This window comes from Rutidosis leptorrhynchoides, chromosome 1, assembly GCF_046630445.1.
Source record: "Rutidosis leptorrhynchoides isolate AG116_Rl617_1_P2 chromosome 1, CSIRO_AGI_Rlap_v1, whole genome shotgun sequence".
NCBI classification, from domain to species: Eukaryota; Viridiplantae; Streptophyta; class Magnoliopsida; order Asterales; family Asteraceae; genus Rutidosis; species Rutidosis leptorrhynchoides.
Window position 1 is genome coordinate 112,596,895 of NC_092333.1, and position 24,038 is coordinate 112,620,932.

At 33.9% G+C, this 24,038-nt stretch overlaps 1 protein-coding gene across 1 annotated transcript in view; it reads left to right on the forward strand.

Moving 5' to 3' along the window:
* Positions 1–331: 331 nt before the first annotated feature.
* The window catches only part of LOC139888286 (uncharacterized), a 39,910-nt gene continuing 16,203 nt past the window's right edge, over positions 332–24,038 (forward strand). Inside the window, exons 1-8 of the mRNA XM_071871305.1 lie at positions 332–349; positions 429–534; positions 1,142–1,259; positions 19,943–20,024; positions 21,996–22,049; positions 22,146–22,217; positions 22,315–22,407; positions 23,105–23,210. Coding sequence (XP_071727406.1) covers positions 332–349; positions 429–534; positions 1,142–1,259; positions 19,943–20,024; positions 21,996–22,049; positions 22,146–22,217; positions 22,315–22,407; positions 23,105–23,210 — 649 coding nt within the window. The remainder of the gene's footprint in view (positions 350–428; positions 535–1,141; positions 1,260–19,942; positions 20,025–21,995; positions 22,050–22,145; positions 22,218–22,314; positions 22,408–23,104; positions 23,211–24,038) is intronic.

Below are 24,038 nucleotides of genomic sequence, written 5' to 3' on the forward strand. Positions count from 1 at the left end.
TTAAAAACGGTGATGTGTTGATTTCATTTCGATTACTGTTTAAGATTTGCATTTGTGATTTCTGTTCGTGAACAGGTATTTTTTCATATTCTTTTGTTAATTTTTTTTGGTAAGTTTCTGAATCGTTGTTGGATGCTTATTTTTTGTCCTAATGTGGTTGTATTAGGTGAATTTGTTGGTGCTAAGATATTTTGTCTCATTAATTTATCTTACGACCACTGTTCATGGGTTATTTTGCTGTTATTATTTATTTGATTGAGATGGTTGATACATTATGTTGTGTATTGTTAGCTTTATATGCCAGTGATTCATCTGATATGTTTTTTGGGTAATGGTTGCAGCATCAAAGGTATACCGATATTTTTTTATGTTCACAAAATACTTTTCTTTACGTAAACAGAGTCGATGTTTATTTTGGTCAATTGCAGGAGTTTATTGCTAATGAAGGTGGTGGGGAGGCCTCTCTTGAAAGGGAGAACTCTTTAACGATAGTGAAATGTGCTGGAGAACTCTTTAAATTGATGTGGACAAAAGGTACTTAAAAGTTGTCTACTTGATAGTAAATATTCATCTAGATAGTGAAATGTGCTCGAGACTCTTTAAAGATCAAGCCTAAAAATATGTCATTGTGAATTATTTTGACAACATCTTTATAATTCATAAAGAACATTACGAGCGTATTAATTTTTTCTTTTAAATTTTAATATAGATATATAGATATAGAAGATCACAGTGTGAATAATCGAGAGTTACATGCAGTAAGGAGCAAATGCTAATTTATGTTTACTTTTCCACTGAGTGATTTGCTGAATGATAGTAATCTAAGCCATTTTTAATAATAAGCCATTTAAATGATTACTTCTCTTGCTGAGTTATTTGCAACATGCATTTATATAATTTTTTGTAAAATTGTTATTAAGATGTCATTTAAGTATGTGTAAGTGCTATTATCCATTGAAGTATGTGTTTGGTGAGTAGATGGGTAGTTCGACTACAATATCTCCAAGTTTTCAATGATTTAAAGATCTAAAAATGTTAGATTAGAGTGCTTGATCATATGAAAATTGAAATTTCTAGATTTCATCATGTCATTCAATTAGTATTGGTTAAGGATCTAATGTTAATAAATGTAGTCGATTAGTCATGCAGTTATCAGAGTGGTTGGAGTCACGAAAGCTGTTAGATTTTGTTGAAAAAGATTATTCTGATCGTGTCGATTTGTTAAGTAAAGTACATTGCCTGCAAACTGCGGAAAAGAGGTAATTAAAAGTCATTAATTCATTTGAGAACACAATGTTATTCTAGCAATCGTTAACGAGAATCCATCAAGATATCGCTTTGTTTTTTTAATGTGGTTTTATTTATTTTTTATCGATAAATATCAATTGATTGTGCCTTTAATGTACACATGTGGTCCTGATTTTGCAGAACATCATTCTTGGAAATGGGCGATATATATGTAACGACCCGGATTTTTCCGATCATTTTATACTTATGAGATTAATATTTACATAAAATAAACCTTACCAACATGATAAGCAATCCAAACTGTTGAGACTTATGTTTTTGAAAAGAGTTTCACACAACGTTTGACCGTCCAATTTGACCGATGATATCACGAACTATATAACACACGATAATTATACGATTATGTATATGTACATATCTATACATATTTAACATGATTTAAGGATGGTTTAACATTTCATTGTGAACTAACAACAATGAGTTATAAGTATACTTTGAGACCACTAACTTAAGTTTTCAAAACGATAATTATATGTAACGTTCTTTGACATATATACTTACAATCTATAATGTGTTGGTGATCTATGTCACCAATATGATTTAAGTGTAATGGGATTAATTTGTAACCAAAATAATCTTGATAAATATCGAACAAGTTTGGGAAAGTGTGGAGTGCACACTTGTTTGAACTTATCTTGATTATGACGGGGGTTCGGGGGCAGCGCCCCCGATAAACGGGGTCCAAGGGGTGGCAATCCCTGGCGGGGTGCAAGGGGCAGAGCCCCTGGCGGGGTCCAAGGGGCAGAGCCCCTGGCTGGGCTAACATTGCTTTATTAAAAATGTCTTAAAATTTTATTTTGGCCCGGTTTGACCCAAAAATAAAAGCCCAGTTTTGAGCCTCTTTTACAGTTATAAACCCGTCCATATTTGAATTCTCGTTCCGATTCCTCAAAATTTCTACAAGTATATCTAGGGTATATGTAACCGTATCATACCCAGCTTCTATACGTATTTACTATTGGTATATACCAACAATAAACTTCAATGATCAGCCACTAGACATGATGTTACATGTGGGAACCAGCCATTTAACCTCATGTGTGACTTTTGTGCAAGAAAACAAACTAAATCTCCTATATATCCATCCCATAATCATGCTATTTTGCACACACACACATACAATTTCATTTCCAATTTTCTTTCAAGTTAATTCACTCCCTAATCTCTCTTCATTTACCTACTCAAGAACGTATCAATATAGTCATCCGATTTCAAGGAGATTACTTCCAATCTTTCAATCCCACTCCACCACTCTTTTGATTCCAAGATTTTTCTTACCTTTTCCAGTAGCTTTGTCCAAGTAACTTGAGGTAGTAACCTTATTCATAACCTTATTCGATTCATATTTATATAGCTATCTTATTTTGTGTTGTAAAATTTTAACAACAAGAACATAGTTTGAGTGATTTCAAACTTGTTCGCAAACTAAATAGATCCTTCTAATTTGATTTTTTAAAAACACTTCAAGACCTGTAATATATCATATTATGACAAAATCGGATTGATCATATCTTGGCTAATTAACATAATATTTAATATATATTTACTTATGATTTGATTTTATATATTTCAGGACCACCCGTAAACAACACGAGAAGATTAATCATAAGACCTCATGATTGTACGCAACACGTCATTTGACAACACGGTACTTTATGTACGCAACACGTCACTTGACAACCTGGTACCATGGGTCGAGATTAATTCTGATCAATACTAATACGATGGGGTCTTTATTTATTTTATTTAAGCAACTAATTGTGGACCACTAACATCGGACTGCTAACTACAGACTAAGAAAATATTAAAAGTATTAAAAGTATATATATATATATATATATATATATATATATATATATATATATATATATATATATATATATATATATATATATATATATATATATATATATAACGATTACTTAAAAAGAAAATATGTTGATATATTATATATATGGTTAGGTTCGTGATATCTATCGGAGACCAAGTCGAGTTAAATACCTTCAAGACAAAAGTGAGTATATAGTCCCACTTTTAAACTCTAAATATTTCGGGATGAGAATACATGCATTTTATGATTTACGTTATGGACACAAGTGATTAAAAATATATATTCTACGTTGAGTTGTACCACTGGCATACTTCCCTGTAACTTGGTAACTACTATTTACATGAGGTATTGTAAACGCGAATCCTGTTGATATATCTATCGGGCCTGACAACCCCAACCAGACTGGACGACCAGTATTCAACGGTTGCACAGTACTTCGTTTCGGTGACTACACTTGGTACGGTGTAGTAAGATTTCATAATAAAGGGAATATGCGACGTTGATTAAATGTTAAGTATGGTTATCAAGTGCTCAACAACTTAGAATATTTTTATTAGAATGTTTATATATGAAATCTTGTGGTCTATATTTATAACGCTGCCGGAATTAAACCTATATCTCACCAACTTTATGTTGACGTTTTAACTAATGCACCAGCTGTGTTCATGCCGTTTGGTTTAACTAATGCACCAGCTGTGTTCATGGACCTTATGAACCGAGTGTGTGGACCATACCTTGACAAGTTTGTCATTGTTTTCATTGATGACATACTTATTTACTCAAAGAATGACCAAGAACACGGTGAACATTTGAGAAAGGTGTTAGAACTATTGAGGAAGGAAGAATTGTACGCTAAGTTTTCAAAGTGTGCATTTTGGTTGGAAGAAGTTCAATTCCTCAGTCACATAGTGAACAAAGAAGGTATTAAGGTGGATCCGGCAAAGATAGAAACTGTTGAAAAGTGGGAAACCCCGAAAACTCCAAAACACATACGCCAGTTTTTAGGACTAGCTGGTTACTACAGAAGGTTCATCCAAGACTTTTCCAAAATAGCAAAACCCTTGACTGCATTAACGCATAAAGGGAAGAAATTTGAATGGAATGATGAACAAGAGAAAGCGTTTCAGTTATTGAAGAAAAAGCTAACTACGGCACCTATATTGTCATTGCCTGAAGGGAATGATGATTTTGTGATTTATTGTGATGCATCAAAGCAAGGTCTCGGTTGTGTATTAATGCAACGAACGAAGGTGATTGCTTATGCGTCTAGACAATTGAAGATTCACGAACAAAATTATACGACGCATGATTTGGAATTAGGCGCGGTTGTTTTTGCATTAAAGACTTGGAGGCACTACTTATATGGGGTCAAAAGTATTATATATACCGACCACAAAAGTCTTCAACACATATTTAATCAGAAACAACTGAATATGAGGCAGCGTAGGTGGATTGAATTATTGAATGATTACGACTTTGAGATTCGTTACCACCCGGGGAAGGCAAATGTGGTAGCCGATGCCTTGAGCAGGAAGGACAGAGAACCCATTCGAGTAAAATCTATGAATATAATGATTCATAATAACATTACTACTCAAATAAAGGAGGCGCAACAAGGAGTTTTAAAAGAGGGAAATTTAAAGGATGAAATACCCAAAGGATCGGAGAAGCATCTTAATATTCGGGAAGACGGAACCCGGTATAGGGCTGAAAGGATTTGGGTACCAAAATTTGGAGATATGAGAGAAATGGTACTTAGAGAAGCTCATAAAACCAGATACTCAATACATCCTGGAACGGGGAAGATGTACAAGGATCTCAAGAAACATTTTTGGTGGCCGGGTATGAAAGCCGATGTTGCTAAATACGTAGGAGAATGTTTGACGTGTTCTAAGGTCAAAGCTGAGCATCAGAAACCATCAGGTCTACTTCAACAACCCGAAATCCCGGAATGGAAATGGGAAAACATTACCATGGATTTCATCACTAAATTGCCAAGGACTGCAAGTGGTTTTGATACTATTTGGGTAATAGTTGATCGTCTCACCAAATCAGCACACTTCCTACCAATAAGAGAAGATGACAAGATGGAGAAGTTAGCACGACTGTATTTGAAGGAAGTCGTCTCCAGACATGGAATACCAATCTCTATTATCTCTGATAGGGATGGCAGATTTATTTCAAGATTCTGGCAGACATTACAGCAAGCATTAGGAACTCGTCTAGACATGAGTACTGCCTATCATCCACAAACTGATGGGCAGAGCGAAAGGATGATACAAACGCTTGAAGATATGCTACGAGCATGTGTTATTGATTTCGGAAACAGTTGGGATCGACATCTACCGTTAGCAGAATTTTCCTACAACAACAGCTACCATTCAAGCATTGAGATGGCGCCATTTGAAGCACTTTATGGTAGAAAGTGCAGGTCTCCGATTTGTTGGAGTGAAGTGGGGGATAGACAGATTACGGGTCCGGAGATTATACAAGAAACTACCGAGAAGATCATCCAAATTCAACAACGGTTGAAAACCGCCCAAAGTCGACAAAAGAGCTACGCTGACATTAAAAGAAAAGATATAGAATTTGAAATTGGAGAGATGGTCATGCTTAAAGTTGCACCTTGGAAAGGCGTTGTTCGATTTGGTAAACGAGGGAAATTAAATCCAAGGTTTATTGGACCATTCAAGATTATTGATCGTGTCGGACCAGTAGCTTACCGACTTGAGTTACCTCAACAACTCGCGGCTGTACATAACACTTTCCACGTCTCGAATTTGAAGAAATGTTTTGTTAAAGAAGATTTCACTATTCCGTTAGATGAAATCCAAATCAACGAAAAACTTCAATTCATCGAAGAATCCGTCGAAATAATGGATCGTGAGGTTAAAAGACTTAAGCAAAACAAGATACCAATTGTTAAGGTTCGATGGAATGCTCGTAGAGGACCCGAGTTCACCTAGGAGAGTGAAGATCAGATGAAGAAGAAATACCCGCATCTATTTCCAGAAGATTCGTCAACACCTTCAACAGCTTAAAATTTCGGGACGAAATTTATTTAACGGGTAGGTACTGTAGTGACCCGAACTTTTCCATGTTTATATATATTAATTGAGATTGATATTTACATGATTAAATGTTTCCAACATGTTAAGCAATCAAACTTGTTAAGACTTGATTAATTGAAATATGTTTCATATAGACAATTGACCACCCAAGTTGACCGGTGATTCACGAACGTTAAAACTTGTAAAAACTATACGATGACATATATATGGTTATATATATAGTTAACATGTTTTTATTATAAGTATGTATCTCATTAGGTATTTTAACAATGAGTTATATATATAAAAATGAGACTATTAATTTAAGAAACTCGAAAACGATATATATAACGATTATCGTTATAACAACGTCTTACTAGGTACATATGAATCATATTAAGATATTGATACACTTGGTTAATTATGTTAAATGATAAGTAAATATATTATTAAGTGTATTAACAATGAAATACATATGTAAAAATAAGACTACTAACTTAATGATTTCGAAACGAGACATATATGTAACGATTATCGTTGTAACGACATTTAACTGTATATACATCATACTAAGATATATTATATATCATAATATCATGATAATATAATAATTTAACATCTCATTTGTTATAATAAACAATGGGTTAACAACATTCAACAAGATCGTTAACCTAAAGGTTTCAAAACAACATTTACATGTAACGACTAACGATGACTTAACGACTCAGTTAAAATGTATATACATGTAGTGTTTTAATATGTATTCATACACTTTTGAAAGACTTCAAGACACTTATCAAAATACTTCTACTTAACAAAAATGCTTACAATTACATCCTCGTTCAGTTTCATCAACAATTCTACTCGTATGCACCCGTATTCGTACTCGTACAATACACAGCTTTTAGATGTATGTACTATTGGTATATACACTCCAATGATCAGCTATTAGCAGCCCATGTGAGTCACCTAACACATGTGGGAACCATCATTTGGCAACTAGCATGAAATATCTCATAAAATTACAAAAATATGAGTAATCATTCATGACTTATTTACATGAAAACAAAATTACATATCCTTTATATCTAATCCATACACCAACGACCAAAAACACCTACAAACACTTTCATTCTTCAATTTTCTTCATCTAATTGATCTCTCTCAAGTTCTATCTTCAAGTTCTAAGTGTTCTTCATATATTTTACAAGTTCTAGTTACAAAAAATCAAGAATACTTTCAAGTTTGCTAGCTCACTTCCAATCTTGTAAGGTGATCATCCAACCTCAAGAAATCTTTGTTTCTTACAGTAGGTTATCATTCTAATACAAGGTAATAATCATATTCAAACTTTGGTTCAATTTCTATAACTATAACAATCTTATTTCAAGTGATGATCTTACTTGAACTTGTTTTCGTGTCATGATTCTGCTTCAAGAACTTCGAGCCATCCAAGGATCCGTTGAAGCTAGATCCATTTTTCTCTTTTCCAGTAGGTTTATCCAAGGAACTTAAGGTATTAATGATGTTCATAACATCATTCGATTCATACATATAAAGCTATCTTATTCGAAGGTTTAAACTTGTAATCACTAGAACATAGTTTAGTTAATTCTAAACTTGTTCGCAAACAAAAGTTAATTCTTCTAACTTGACTTTTAAAATCAACTAAACATATGTTCTATATCTATATGATATGCTAACTTAATGATTTAAAACCTGGAAACACGAAAAACACCGTAAAACCGGATTTACGCCGTCGTAGTAACACCGCGGGCTGTTTTGGGTTAGTTAATTAAAAACTATGATAAACTTTGATTTAAAAGTTGTTATTCTGAGAAAATTATTTTTATTATGAACATGAAACTATATCCAAAAAATTATGGTTAAACTCAAAGTGGAAGTATGTTTTCTAAAATGGTCATCTAGACGTCGTTCTTTCGACTGAAATGACTACCTTTACAAAAATGACTTGTAACTTATTTTTCCGACTATAAACCTATACTTTTTCTGTTTAGATTCATAAAATAGAGTTCAATATGAAACCATAGCAATTTGATTCACTCAAAACGGATTTAAAATGAAGAAGTTATGGGTAAAACAAGATTGGATAATTTTTCTCATTTTAGCTACGTGAAAATTGGTAACAAATCTATTCCAACCATAACTTAATCAACTTGTATTGTATATTATGTAATCTTGAGATGCCATAGACACGTATATAATGTTTCGACCTATCATGTCGACACATCTATATATATTTCGGAACAACCATAGACACTCTATATGTGAATGTTGGAGTTAGCTATACAGGGTTGAGGTTGATTCCAAAATATATATAGTTTGAGTTGTGATCAATACTGAGATACGTATACACTGGGTCGTGGATTGATTCAAGATAATATTTATCGATTTATTTCTGTACATCTAACTGTGGACAACTAGTTGTAGGTTACTAACGAGGACAGCTGACTTAATAAACTTAAAATATCAAAATGTATTAAAAGTGTTGTAAATATATTTTGAACATACTTTGATATATATGTACATATTTGTTATAGGTTCGTGAATCGACCAGTGGCCAAGTCTTACTTCCCGACGAAGTAAAAATCTGTGAAAGTGAGTTATAGTCCCACTTTTAAAATCTAATATTTTTGGGATGAGAATACATGCAGGTTTTATAAATGATTTACAAAATAGACACAAGTACGTGAAACTACATTCTATGGTTGAATTATCGAAATCGAATATGCCCCTTTTTATTAAGTCTGGTAATCTAAGAATTAGGGAACAGACACCCTAATTGACGCGAATCCTAAAGATAGATCTATCGGGCCCAACAGGCCCCATCCAAAGTACCGGATGCTTTAGTACTTCGAAATTTATATCATATCCGAAGGGTGTCCCGGAATGATGGGGATATTCTTATATATGCATCTTGTTAATGTCGGTTACCAGGTGTTCACCATATGAATGACTTTTATCTCTATGTATGGGATGTGTATTGAAATATGAAATCTTGTGGTCTATTATTATGATTTGATATATATAGGTTAAACCTATAACTCACCAACATTTTTGTTGACGTTTTAAGCATGTTTATTCTCAGGTGATTATTAAGAGCTTCCGCTGTCGCATACTTAAATAAGGACGAGATTTGGAGTCCATGCTTGTATGATATTGTGTAAAAACTGCATTCAAGAAACTTATTTTGTTGTAACATATTTGTATTGTAAACCATTATGTAATGGTCGTGTGTAAACAGGATATTTTAGATTATCATTATTTGATAATCTACGTAAAGCTTTTTAAAACCTTTATCTATGAAATAAAGGTTATGGTTTGTTTTAAAAATGAATGCAGTCTTTGAAAAATGTCTCATATAGAGGTCAAAACCTCGCAACGAAATCAATTAATATGGAACATTTTTAATCAATAAGAACGGGACATTTCAGTTGGTATCAGAGCGTTGGTCTTAGAGAACCAGAAAATTTGCATTAGTGTGTCTTATCGAGTTTGTTAGGATGCATTAGTGAGTCTGGACTTCGACCGTGTTTTCTTTAAAAATGATTGCTTAACATTTTTGTTGGAAACTATATATTTTTAACATATGAATATTATGTGATATATTAATCTCTTATCGTGTTTGATATTATGTGATAGATGTCTACCTCTAGAACAAGTCCCATTGACTCACCTAATAATAATGAAGAGTCAAATGTAAATTGGAATGATTCGTGGACTGATTCACAAGTTCCCGAAGAGGAACCGGAAGAAGAGTCGGAACCGGAAGAAGAATCGGAACCGGAAAAGAATCGGAACCGGTTGAAGAAATAGAACCGGTGGGGGAAATAATAAAACGGTTAAGTAAAAGAAAATCCTCAACCAACCGACCAAGGTTAATTATGGTCAATGGTGTTTCCGCCAAGGAAGCTAAATATTGGGAGGATTACCAATTCTCCGATGAATCGGATTCCGACGAGAATTCCGATGATGTTATAGAAATTACCCCAACTGAATTTAAAAAGGCAAAAGAAAATAATAAGGGAAAGGGCATAAAAATAGAGAAATCTAATTCTAACCCCGATGAACTTTATATGTATCATCAACCCCCGAAGTCCTTAAGTTGTAACAATGACCCGGGAACCTCTAAACCACCAGGTTTTTCTAAACCAATGTGAAAAACGACGGCTCGTATTAGGGGAACATCATATATCCCTAGAAACTTGGCAAAACGAACCAAAACTGAAGAAGAAGAAACAAGCGAGTCGGAATAAGATAGTTGTATTCGTGTGGTGTAATATATGTAATATAGTGTGCTTATGCTTTATGATATATGTAATAATTGCTTGTATTAATAAGTATTTTTTTTATGAATCTAACTCTTGTCTATTTTACAGTATAAAAACACAAAATGGATAGACAACCTAATATTTTAAGAGACCTACCCGGAGACATGATTGATGAAATCTTGTCTAGAGTCGGTCAGAATTCCTCGGCACAACTATTTAAGGCGAGATCAGTTTGTAAGACATTCGAAGAACGTTCCAAGAATGCCTTGGTTTATAAAAGACTTTCGTTCGGAAGATGGGGAATATCACATTGGGAAATCCATAAGTTACGATGTGTTTACTTTGACGCATATATTGCGGGGAACCCAAATGCTATTTTACGCAACGGGTTAAGAAATTATTTTGACTCAGTATATCCGAATATAGGACTTCGTGATTTAGAAAAAGCGGCTAACATGCAACATAAAGAAGCATGTTATGCTTACGGGTTAGTAATGTTCGCTTCTCACCAAAGTGAGAACAAGAACATCGGGCTACAACTATTAAACAAAACGTTCCCACAAGTGACGGAGTCGGTAATTGGGGTAAGAAATGAGGTTTTTAGGTTATTACGAGACTGTTGGTCATTACGTAACCCTCGTCCCTTTGATGACGTTACAACACGCTGTCTTATCAATGGCCATAACGGTTATGTTCTACAAGACCAAGGATGGGAAGTAGTCCTAGTAAAACCAGAATGCATGACTTGTTTCTGGACGTATGAATTACGTGTCTTTATTGCCTTTGCTGAACGACTTGTGTACTAGCTAGAATTATCTTCACAACTATCTTGTATCAAAGTTATTGTGTGCTATATTTCATGCTTTATGTAAAATAAGCGGTATTGTAAGTTTGTAAAATATTGTATAAAAGTTTGAACGCGAAATATTATTATAATCAGTTTTTCATATAGAATTGTAGTAGTTGAATTGTATATTAGCTACTAAGTATGAACTTAACGGGTAGGTACTACCCGAATTTAAACTTATAAAACGCTAATATGAAGAAAAAGCTTTTATAAATGAGTTCATATTATGCTACGAAATACTATTAACTACTCTTAATATTCTGTATGATTAACTTGTTCCATTTAACTATTTTGAAGGAAATGGCACCGACTACTCGACACACCGTGAATATGAATGAAGAGGAATTACGTACTTTTCTAGCTTCAAACATAGCCGCAGTACAGGCTGCGCTACATACCAACAATAACCTTGGATCTAGCAGTACAGGAAATCGTGTAGGATGCACCTACAAAGAATTCACTGCCTGCAAACCTTTGGAATTTGATGGAACCGAAGGACCGATCGGATTGAAACGGTAGACCGAGAAGGTTGAATCGGTGTTTGCCATAAGTAAGTGTACTGAAGAGGACAAAGTGAAGTACGCTACGCATACCTTCACAGGTTCTGCGTTAACATGGTGGAATACCTATCTAGAGCAAGTGGGACAAGACGATGCGTACGCACTACCGTAGTCAGCATTCAAGCACTTGATGAACGAGAAGTACCGTCCCAGAACCGAGGTCAATAAGCTCAAGACAGAACTTAGAGGGTTACGAACCTAAGGATTTGATATTACCACGTACGAAAGACGATTCACAGAATTGTGCCTATTGTGTCCGGGAGCATTCGAAGATGAGGAAGAGAAGATCGACGCGTTTGTGAAAGGATTACCGAAAAGAATCCAAGAAGATATAAGTTCACACGAGCCCGCCTCCATACAACAGGCATGTAGAATGGCTCACAAACTAGTGAACCAGATTGAAGAAAGAATTAAAGAACAGACTGCTGAAGAGGCCAATGTGAAGCAAGTCAAAAGAAAGTGGGAGGAAAACGGTGATAAGAATCACCAATACAACAACAACAGCAATTACAACAATAATCGCAACAATTATCCCAACAATCGCAACATCAATCGCAACTACAACAAACGGCCCAACAACAACAACAACAACAACAACAACAGCAACAGCAACTACAACAATCATCCCAACAATAATAATAACCGCAACAACAACAACAATCAGAAGCAGCTATGCCAAAGGTGTGAAAAGTATCACTCGGGATTCTGCACCAAATTTTGCAACAAGTGTAAAAGAAATGGTCATAGCGCGGCGAAGTGTGAGGTCTACGGACCAGGGGTTAATAGAACGAAAGGAACAAATGGTGTCGGAACGAGTAATGGCGGAGCAAGTAGTGTCGGAGCAAGTTATGCCAATGTAGTTTGTTATAAATGTGGAAAACCGGGCCACATTATTAGAAATTGCCCGAACTAGGAGAACACGAATGGACAAGGCCGCGGAAGAGTTTTCAATATTAATGCGGCAGAGGCACAGGAAGACCCGGAGCTTGTTACGGGTACGTTTCTTATTGACAATAAACCTGCTTACGTTTTATTTGATTCGGGTGCGGATAGAAGCTATATGAGTAGAGATTTTTGTGCTAAATTAAGTTGTCCATTGACGCCTTTGGATAGTAAATTTTTACTCGAATTAGCAAATGGTAAATTAATTTCAGCAGATAATATATGTCGGAATCGAGAAATTAAACTGGTTAGCGAAACATTTAAGATTGATTTGATACCAGTAGAGTTAGGGAGTTTTGATGTGATAATCGGTATGGACTGGTTGAAAGAAGTGAAAGCAGAGATCGTTTGTTACAAAAATGCAATTCGCATTATACGAGAAAAAGGAAAACCCTTAATGGTGTACGGAGAAAAGGGCAACACGAAGCTACATCTTATTAGTAATTTGAAGGCACAAAAACTAATAAGAAAAGGTTGCTATGCTGTTCTAGCACACGTCGAGAAAGTACAAACTGAAGAAAAGAGCATCAATGATGTTCCCATTGCAAAAGAATTTCCCGATGTATTTCCGAAATAATTACCGGGATTACCCCCACATCGATCTGTTGAATTTCAAATAGATCTTGTACCAGGAGCTGCACCAATAGCTCGTGCTCCTTACAGACTCGCACCCAGCGAGATGAAAGAACTGCAAAGCCAATTACAAGAACTTTTAGAGCGTGGTTTCATTCGACCAAGCACATCACCGTGGGGAGCTCCTGTTTTGTTTGTCAAGAAGAAAGATGGTACATTCAGGTTGTGTATCGACTACCGAGAGTTGAACAAACTTACCATCAAGAACCGCTACCCACTACCGAGAATCGATGACTTATTTGATCAACTACAAGGCTCGTCTGTTTATTCAAAGATTGACTTACATTCCGGGTATCATCAAATGCGGGTGAAAGAAGATGATATTCCAAAGACTGCTTTCAGAACACGTTACGGTCATTACGAGTTTATGGTCATGCCGTTTGGTTTAACTAATGCACCAGCTGTGTTCATGGACCTTATGAACCGAGTGTGTGGACCATACCTTGACAAGTTTGTCATTGTTTTCATTGATGACATACTTATTTACTCAAAGAATGACCAAGAACACGGTGAACATTTGAGAAAGGTGTTAGAACTATTGAGGAAGGAAGAATTGTACGCTAAGTTTTCAAAGTGTGCATTTTGGTTGGAAGAAGTTCAATTCCTCAGTCACATAGTGAACAAAGAAGGTATTAAGGTGGATCCGGCAAAGATAGAAACTGTTGAAAAGTGGGAAACCCCGAAAACTCCAAAACACATACGCCAGTTTTTAGGACTAGCTGGTTACTACAGAAGGTTCATCCAAGACTTTTCCAGAATAGCAAAACCCTTGACTGCATTAACGCATAAAGGGAAGAAATTTGAATGGAATGATGAACAAGAGAAAGCGTTTCAGTTATTGAAGAAAAAGCTAACTACGGCACCTATATTGTCATTGCCTGAAGGGAATGATGATTTTGTGATTTATTGTGATGCATCAAAGCAAGGTCTCGGTTGTGTATTAATGCAACGAACGAAGGTGATTGCTTATGCGTCTAGACAATTGAAGATTCACGAACAAAATTATACGACGCATGATTTGGAATTAGGCGCGGTTGTTTTTGCATTAAAGACTTGGAGGCACTACTTATATGGGGTCAAAAGTATTATATATACCGACCACAAAAGTCTTCAACACATATTTAATCAGAAACAACTGAATATGAGGCAGCGTAGATGGATTGAATTATTGAATGATTACGACTTTGAGATTCGTTACCACCCGGGGAAGGCAAATGTGGTAGCCGATGCCTTGAGCAGGAAGGACAGAGAACCCATTCGAGTAAAATCTATGAATATAATGATTCATAATAACCTTACTACTCAAATAAAGGAGGCGCAACAAGGAGTTTTAAAAGAGGGAAATTTAAAGGATGAAATACCCAAAGGATCGGAGAAGCATCTTAATATTCGGGAAGACGGAACCCGGTATAGGGCTGAAAGGATTTGGGTACCAAAATTTGGAGATATGAAAGAAATGGTACTTAGAGAAGCTCATAAAACCAGATACTCAATACATCCTGGAACGGGGAAGATGTACAAGGATCTCAAGAAACATTTTTGGTGGCCGGGTATGAAAGCCGATGTTGCTAAATACGTAGGAGAATGTTTGACGTGTTCTAAGGTCAAAGCTGAGCATCAGAAACCATCAGGTCTACTTCAACAACCCGAAATCCCGGAATGGAAATGGGAAAACATTACCATGGATTTCATCACTAAATTGCCAAGGACTGCAAGTGGTTTTGATACTATTTGGGTAATAGTTGATCGTCTCACTAAATCAGCACACTTCCTGCCAATAAGAGAAGATGACAAGATGGAGAAATTAGCACGACTGTATTTGAAGGAAGTCGTCTCCAGACATGGAATACCAATCTCTATTATCTCTGATAGGGATGGCAGATTTATTTCAAGATTCTGGCAGACATTACAGCAAGCATTAGGAACTCGTCTAGACATGAGTACTGCCTATCATCCACAAACTGATGGGCAGAGCGAAAGGATGATACAAACGCTTGAAGATATGCTACGAGCATGTGTTATTGATTTCGGAAACAGTTGGGATCGACATCTACCGTTAGCAGAATTTTCCTACAACAACAGCTACCATTCAAGCATTGAGATGGCGCCATTTGAAGCACTTTATGGTAGAAAGTGCAGGTCTCCGATTTGTTGGAGTGAAGTGGGGGATAGACAGATTACGGGTCCGGAGATTATACAAGAAACTACCGAGAAGATCATCCAAATTCAACAACGGTTGAAAACCGCCCAAAGTCGACAAAAGAGCTACGCTGACATTAAAAGAAAAGATATAGAATTTGAAATTGGAGAGATGGTCATGCTTAAAGTTGCACCTTGGAAAGGCGTTGTTCGATTTGGTAAACGAGGGAAATTAAATCCAAGGTTTATTGGACCATTCAAGATTATTGATCGTGTCGGACCAGTAGCTTACCGACTTGAGTTACCTCAACAACTCGCGGCTGTACATAACACTTTCCACGTCTCGAATTTGAAGAAATGTTTTGTTAAAGAAGATTTCACTATTCCGTTAGATGAAATCCAAATCAACGAAAAACTTCAATTCATCGAAGAATCCGTCGAAATAATGGATCGTGAGGTTAAAAGACTTAAGCAAAACAAGATACCAATTGTTAAGGTTCGATGGAATGCTCGTAGAGGACCCGAGTTCACCTGGGAGAGTGAAGATCAGATGAAGAAGAAATACCCGCATCTATTTCCAGAAGATTCGTCAACACCTTCAACAGCTTAAAATTTCGGGACGAAATTTATTTAACGGGTAGGTACTGTAGTGACCCGAACTTTTCCATGTTTATATATATTAATTGAGATTGATATTTACATGATTAAATGTTTCCAACATGTTAAGCAATCAAACTTGTTAAGACTTGATTAATTGAAATATGTTTCATATAGACAATTGACCACCCAAGTTGACCGGTGATTCACGAACGTTAAAACTTGTAAAAACTATACGATGACATATATATGGTTATATATATAGTTAACATGTTTTTATTATAAGTATGTATCTCATTAGGTATTTTAACAATGAGTTATATATATAAAAATGAGACTATTAATTTAAGAAACTCGAAAACGATATATATAACGATTATCGTTATAACAACGTCTTACTAGGTACATATGAATCATATTAAGATATTGATACACTTGGTTAATTATGTTAAATGATAAGTAAATATATTATTAAGTGTATTAACAATGAAATACATATGTAAAAATAAGACTACTAACTTAATGATTTCGAAACGAGACATATATGTAACGATTATCGTTGTAACGACATTTAACTGTATATACATCATACTAAGATATATTATATATCATAATATCATGATAATATAATAATTTAACATCTCATTTGTTATAATAAACAATGGGTTAACAACATTCAACAAGATCGTTAACCTAAAGGTTTCAAAACAACATTTACATGTAACGACTAACGATGACTTAACGACTCAGTTAAAATGTATATACATGTAGTGTTTTAATATGTATTCATACACTTTTGAAAGACTTCAAGACACTTATCAAAATACTTCTACTTAACAAAAATGCTTACAATTACATCCTCGTTCAGTTTCATCAACAATTCTACTCGTATGCACCCGTATTCGTACTCGTACAATACACAGCTTTTAGATGTATGTACTATTGGTATATACACTCCAATGATCAGCTATTAGCAGCCCATGTGAGTCACCTAACACATGTGGGAACCATCATTTGGCAACTAGCATGAAATATCTCATAAAATTACAAAAATATGAGTAATCATTCATGACTTATTTACATGAAAACAAAATTACATATCCTTTATATCTAATCCATACACCAACGACCAAAAACACCTACAAACACTTTCATTCTTCAATTTTCTTCATCTAATTGATCTCTCTCAAGTTCTATCTTCAAGTTCTAAGTGTTCTTCATATATTTTACAAGTTCTAGTTACAAAAAATCAAGAATACTTTCAAGTTTGCTAGCTCACTTCCAATCTTGTAAGGTGATCATCCAACCTCAAGAAATCTTTGTTTCTTACAGTAGGTTATCATTCTAATACAAGGTAATAATCATATTCAAACTTTGGTTCAATTTCTATAACTATAACAATCTTATTTCAAGTGATGATCTTACTTGAACTTGTTTTCGTGTCATGATTCTGCTTCAAGAACTTCGAGCCATCCAAGGATCCGTTGAAGCTAGATCCATTTTTCTCTTTTCCAGTAGGTTTATCCAAGGAACTTAAGGTATTAATGATGTTCATAACATCATTCGATTCATACATATAAAGCTATCTTATTCGAAGGTTTAAACTTGTAATCACTAGAACATAGTTTAGTTAATTCTAAACTTGTTCGCAAACAAAAGTTAATCCTTCTAACTTGACTTTTAAAATCAACTAAACATATGTTCTATATCTATATGATATGCTAACTTAATGATTTAAAACCTGGAAACACGAAAAACACCGTAAAACCGGATTTACGCCGTCGTAGTAACACCGCGGGCTGTTTTGGGTTAGTTAATTAAAAACTATGATAAACTTTGATTTAAAAGTTGTTATTCTGAGAAAATTATTTTTATTATGAACATGAAACTATATCCAAAAATTATGGTTAAACTCAAAGTGGAAGTATGTTTTCTAAAATGGTCATCTAGACGTCGTTCTTTCGACTGAAATGACTACCTTTACAAAAATGACTTGTAACTTATTTTTCTGACTATAAACCTATACTTTTTCTGTTTAGATTCATAAAATAGAGTTCAATATGAAACCATAGCAATTTGATTCACTCAAAACGGATTTAAAATGAAGAAGTTATGGGTAAAACAAGATTGGATAATTTTTCTCATTTTAGCTACGTGAAAATTGGTAACAAATCTATTCCAACCATAACTTAATCAACTTGTATTGTATATTATGTAATCTTGAGATGCCATAGACACGTATATAATGTTTCGACCTATCATGTCGACACATCTATATATATTTCGGAACAACCATAGACACTCTATATGTGAATGTTGGAGTTAGCTATACAGGGTTGAGGTTGATTCCAAAATATATATAGTTTGAGTTGTGATCAATACTGAGATACGTATACACTGGGTCGTGGATTGATTCAAGATAATATTTATCGATTTATTTCTGTACATCTAACTGTGGACAACTAGTTGTAGGTTACTAACGAGGACAGCTGACTTAATAAACTTAAAATATCAAAATGTATTAAAAGTGTTGTAAATATATTTTGAACATACTTTGATATATATGTACATATTTGTTATAGGTTCGTGAATCGACCAGTGGCCAAGTCTTACTTCCCGACGAAGTAAAAATCTGTGAAAGTGAGTTATAGTCCCACTTTTAAAATCTAATATTTTTGGGATGAGAATACATGCAGGTTTTATAAATGATTTACAAAATAGACACAAGTACGTGAAACTACATTCTATGGTTGAATTATCGAAATCGAATATGCCCCTTTTTATTAAGTCTGGTAATCTAAGAATTAGGGAACAGACACCCTAATTGACGCGAATCCTAAAGATAGATCTATCGGGCCCAACAGGCCCCATCCAAAGTACCGGATGCTTTAGTACTTCGAAATTTATATCATATCCGAAGGGTGTCCCGGAATGATGGGGATATTCTTATATATGCATCTTGTTAATGTCGGTTACCAGGTGTTCACCATATGAATGACTTTTATCTCTATGTATGGGATGTGTATTGAAATATGAAATCTTGTGGTCTATTATTATGATTTGATATATATAGGTTAAACCTATAACTCACCAACATTTTTGTTGACGTTTTAAGCATGTTTATTCTCAGGTGATTATTAAGAGCTTCCGCTGTCGCATACTTAAATAAGGACGAGATTTGGAGTCCATGCTTGTATGATATTGTGTAAAAACTGCATTCAAGAAACTTATTTTGTTGTAACATATTTGTATTGTAAACCATTATGTAATGGTCGTGTGTAAACAGGATATTTTAGATTATCATTATTTGATAATCTACGTAAAGCTTTTTAAAACCTTTATCTATGAAATAAAGGTTATGGTTTGTTTTAAAAATGAATGCAGTCTTTGAAAAATGTCTCATATAGAGGTCAAAACCTCACAACGAAATCAATTAATATGGAACGTTTTTAATCAATAAGAACGGGACATTTCAAAAATGAATGCAGTTTTTGAAAAACGTCGCATATAGAGGTCAATACCTCGCGATGAAATCATATGTTATTGTATTCGTCCTTATGATTAAGGTCGGGTTATGACAATATATGCGTTCACATTACAACATTTCAGAAGTTGTTGATTTTGATTTTATATTTTTCTTGCTTTGTGGTTAGTACATACCATTTGATAAGTTTCGTTTTAAAAGTTTTATTATTTATAGCACGATTTTTGTTCATTGTGTTTTTAGTTTTTTTTATCTCCAGGTTGTCGATGTCAACTTATGTTGCATTCAAGTTGAGACCTTTTATTCATAGTTTATATCTGCATTTGCAGCTTCCTGCACGGGTATGTTTTATTTATTATTCAAATTGGCAAACTTTTCTAGGATTAGATTTGTTATGCTGTTCTATGGTAAGTTTCAGTCGATTTAGTTGAGATTATATTGATGTACCAGTAAACGTAAATAACAATAGAATGGACAAATTGATACCCAATAGTTATCATCGCTGTTATCATCGCTAGAAGAACTTCGCTGTTATCATCGTTAGATATCGTGGGTGAGTATTTTTGATTTAAGCCTTCTATCATTATGTTTTTCACATATCATCTTTGATTTTGTACTTCGATCATTAGGTTTTGCAGTACTTTTGAATACGAAAGGCGCACATTATTAGCGGGTGAGTAATTTTGATTTAAGCCTTCGCACATTAGTGATCTGATTCTCAATTGTTTTGATTGTTAGTGTTTTGATTCTCAATTTTGTTCTGTGGTGATCGGATTCTCGATTGTTAGTCGTCTTGCGTGTTACAATTTTATAAGTTGAACCGATTCTTTAAATATCAGCTTTTGTTGTGGAAATATTATCTTAAAAACAACATACACTTTGAGTGTTGGAAATTTGTCCTGTTGAATAGCCTTTTCTTATAAACTTATGTTATGCTATAAATATTGCTTAACTTTATGGCAATGTCATACATTAGTTGTGAGATGAAGAACCATTAGTGTTATTAATTTGTCTTATTTAGTCTTATTAATTTGTATAACCATTAGTGGTTTATATATTTGTAGGAAATTTTGTGTTAAACACTTAAACTACTTGGTTGTATGTGTTTTTATGTTGTTTCGAATTTTTTAAGCTGCTGTGGTGAATGTATTATGCTTATAGGTATTACGCTTCAGAATAGTGACCGGATTTGAAAGCCTATCTCTAGAAAATTTCTTATTTTGTATTAGTAAGATTATGATTATTAACCTAATTTTAGTTATTGTGGTTTATATAAAATTAATTGAAGATACAAATTGTTGAAATAGTAATCATACATCCAGTCCGATTGAATCACCAAAACGATCGAAAACGTGATGTGAAGAAACGAAGAAGACTGGTGGTCTTACTATGGTAATTTTCAATCGATTTAGTTGAGATTATACTGATATACCTTTTTTTTTTTTACTTTTTCAATATATTAAAAACTATAAATTTCAGAATTTGATAATCATCCCCAACACTAAAAAGTACAGTAATCGGTCTTCAATAATCGGAATATAACAAACAAGTCTCTTGTCTGTGACATTAACAATGTTTGAGAGCATTGAATCATACCTCTTTATCACATAGACCACATAAAATTTCCAAAATATAAACAATGGATACTTTTATACTTTACTTTCTGTTGATTTTAATTATTGCGTTGACATAATGATTTATAACTGTTTATTTACATGCTTTCAGAAACCATGAGTTTAAACAGATGGTTAAATAAATAGAGGAGAAGACGAAATAAATGAAATGCGGTGAAAGAAGATCTAAAAGTTAGAGTTGATTTGCACCCTAAAAGCTTTTTACTTTCACTTTGGTAGTTGCCTATAGACCGAGACATAGACTTCTATGGAAGGCCCTGAAGCTACAACAAATATGCAAATTAACCAACTAAGCAGCTGTACAGGAATGTGAATGGCGCATCCACAAAAGCTGAAGCTACAACAAATAAGGTTAATTCTTGATACAATTATAAGATTATATTTGTAATAATATTGTTTTTGTAATTGTCGCACCCGTTAAGCCTCTTTTAGTATATGTAACCATATAATATTTTCGATCTTATGCTTGAAATCATGTTAGTTTATCTCTAGGTCGTACTCACTCCAACCCACCTCGCTATTTTCATGGAGTATGCAGCAGGAGGAGAGCTTTTTGATAGGATATACAATGCTGGAAGATTTAGTGAAGATTAGGTCTAAGTTTTTAAAATATATATTTGCGTTCTTTAAATTTAGCCATGCACTCTTCTTTTATGTTGCTATTTGTCGATATTTCAGGAAAAATACTTCTTACAGCAGCTTATTTCAGGAGTTCACTACTGTCATTTGATGGTAAAACATGTTTTTGAGATTAACACTCACATGATAATTTACAAATATGATTTAACTCATGAATAAATCTCTTTCTAAAGTATTGACATTGTGCAGCAAATATGCCATAGAGATTTGAAGCTTCAGAACACGATTGCAGAAGGTACCCTGTACCACGCCTGTAAATACGTGATTTTTTCTATTTAAGGTGTTCTGTAATTTAAAGTACATTTGAATTTTGTAATCTGTTTATAAAATGATGCTAATTGTCTTGATTCATTTGCAGTCATCTTTGTTTCATTCGAGATCGAAATCGACAGTTGGAACCTCTGCATACATTGCCCCTGAGGTTCTTTCTCATCGAGAGTATGATGACAAGGTGAATGTTTTTAGCATTCATTTTTATATGGAAGTGTTTTTTGAAATGATGGGAGTGTTTTTTGTACCAATAACATGAACCCATGAAACAAGTACACTTTCATGTTTTCCCCCAACTAAATTAATGATGTGATTTTTTCAAAGATATATTTATAATTTTTAAAAAGCTTTAAAATATATTATTGTTTTATGATAAGAAAATTGTCTTTTGCTGAATGTATATAACGGGAAATCTTTTGGATATGTATATTTTCAATTATAAAAGAGTGTTTAGTGTTTATTCTACTTAATAGTTTCTTAAATAGAATCATTTAAGCGAGACTGGATGTTGTTGTTGTTGTTAAATAAATCCTCATATATGTGACATCTAAACAACTGATTTTATGATCAGTAACTGAAGCACATTCAAACATTATTTTGTTAATTCGTTTTTGTTGGTCATGACCCATTTTGTCGGAGAATACCAATAATTCAAATATTATAATGCTTGTGACTTTTGGTCATTGTCAAATTATGGTTTTGTGTTCGAGACTCTTTAAAGATCAAGCCTAAAAATATGTCATTGTGAATTATTTTGACAACATCTTTATAATTCATAAATTAGCATTTGCACCTTACTACATGTAACTCTCGATTATTCACACTGTGATCTTCTATATCATTGTCAAATTATGGTTTTGTGTTTGTTCAGTCTGCAGATGTATGGTTTTGTGGAGTTACACTTTAGAGAATATATGAAGTGTCTGAACCTGCAAGCTTTGAATACCCTTGTCTTGCCTGTGATTCAAAAAATTCTACTTTCTGGTTACAAATAGTGTTGTACATTATTGTTTATACACCAACATTTTCTCATGAGAGTAAGAAAATGAGAGGGTAGGGGTGTTGGGTAATCGGTCAAAAAATTGTCGGTTTAACACGGGTAACTTTGGTGGAGGTTGAATGGGTCGGCTACAATTGGGTTGACCAAAATTAATTTTGTCCGAATTCTGTGTCTATAAACATCAAGTGTGTCATATTGGTACATTACAAAAATAACATACTCCATGTATTTGAAGAAAATTGTTTGATTAGGCGGTATTAATGCACTTGGAGCGACTTTGTCCTCTTTGACTTATTTCAAGTGAAACTAAATTTATGTCTTTCCTGTTGTGCCAGTGAAGACGAAACCTATTTACATTTTGCGTTCCTTGACCCAGTGAGAAATTTTGGTCAAATTTAATTTTGGGTAATCATTCATAACTAATTACATTTGCACATTTTATTGCCGAAACCTGCAATTTTTGCGGGTCTTAAGCTAGTACGTATTTTATATTAATTATATCATTTAAACTTATGTTAACTTTATAATTCAATTTAATTTAATTAAACTTTTGATATGACATGATTAATACATATGTGACTTTAAATAACATTATAACTTATATTATTAATATAATTTATACTTTAAAATTTAAAGTTGACTAAGTTTGATCAAGGTTGACTTTCGAGTTGACTTTCGGTTGACTTTGACTTTTAATTAACTTTTGTTGACTTTCTAATTAAGTAAACTTTCCTAAGTTAAAAACTTTCCAAAAATAGCAACTTTCTAAATATGGAAACTTTCTAAAAATAGAAACTTTCATAAAATAGAAA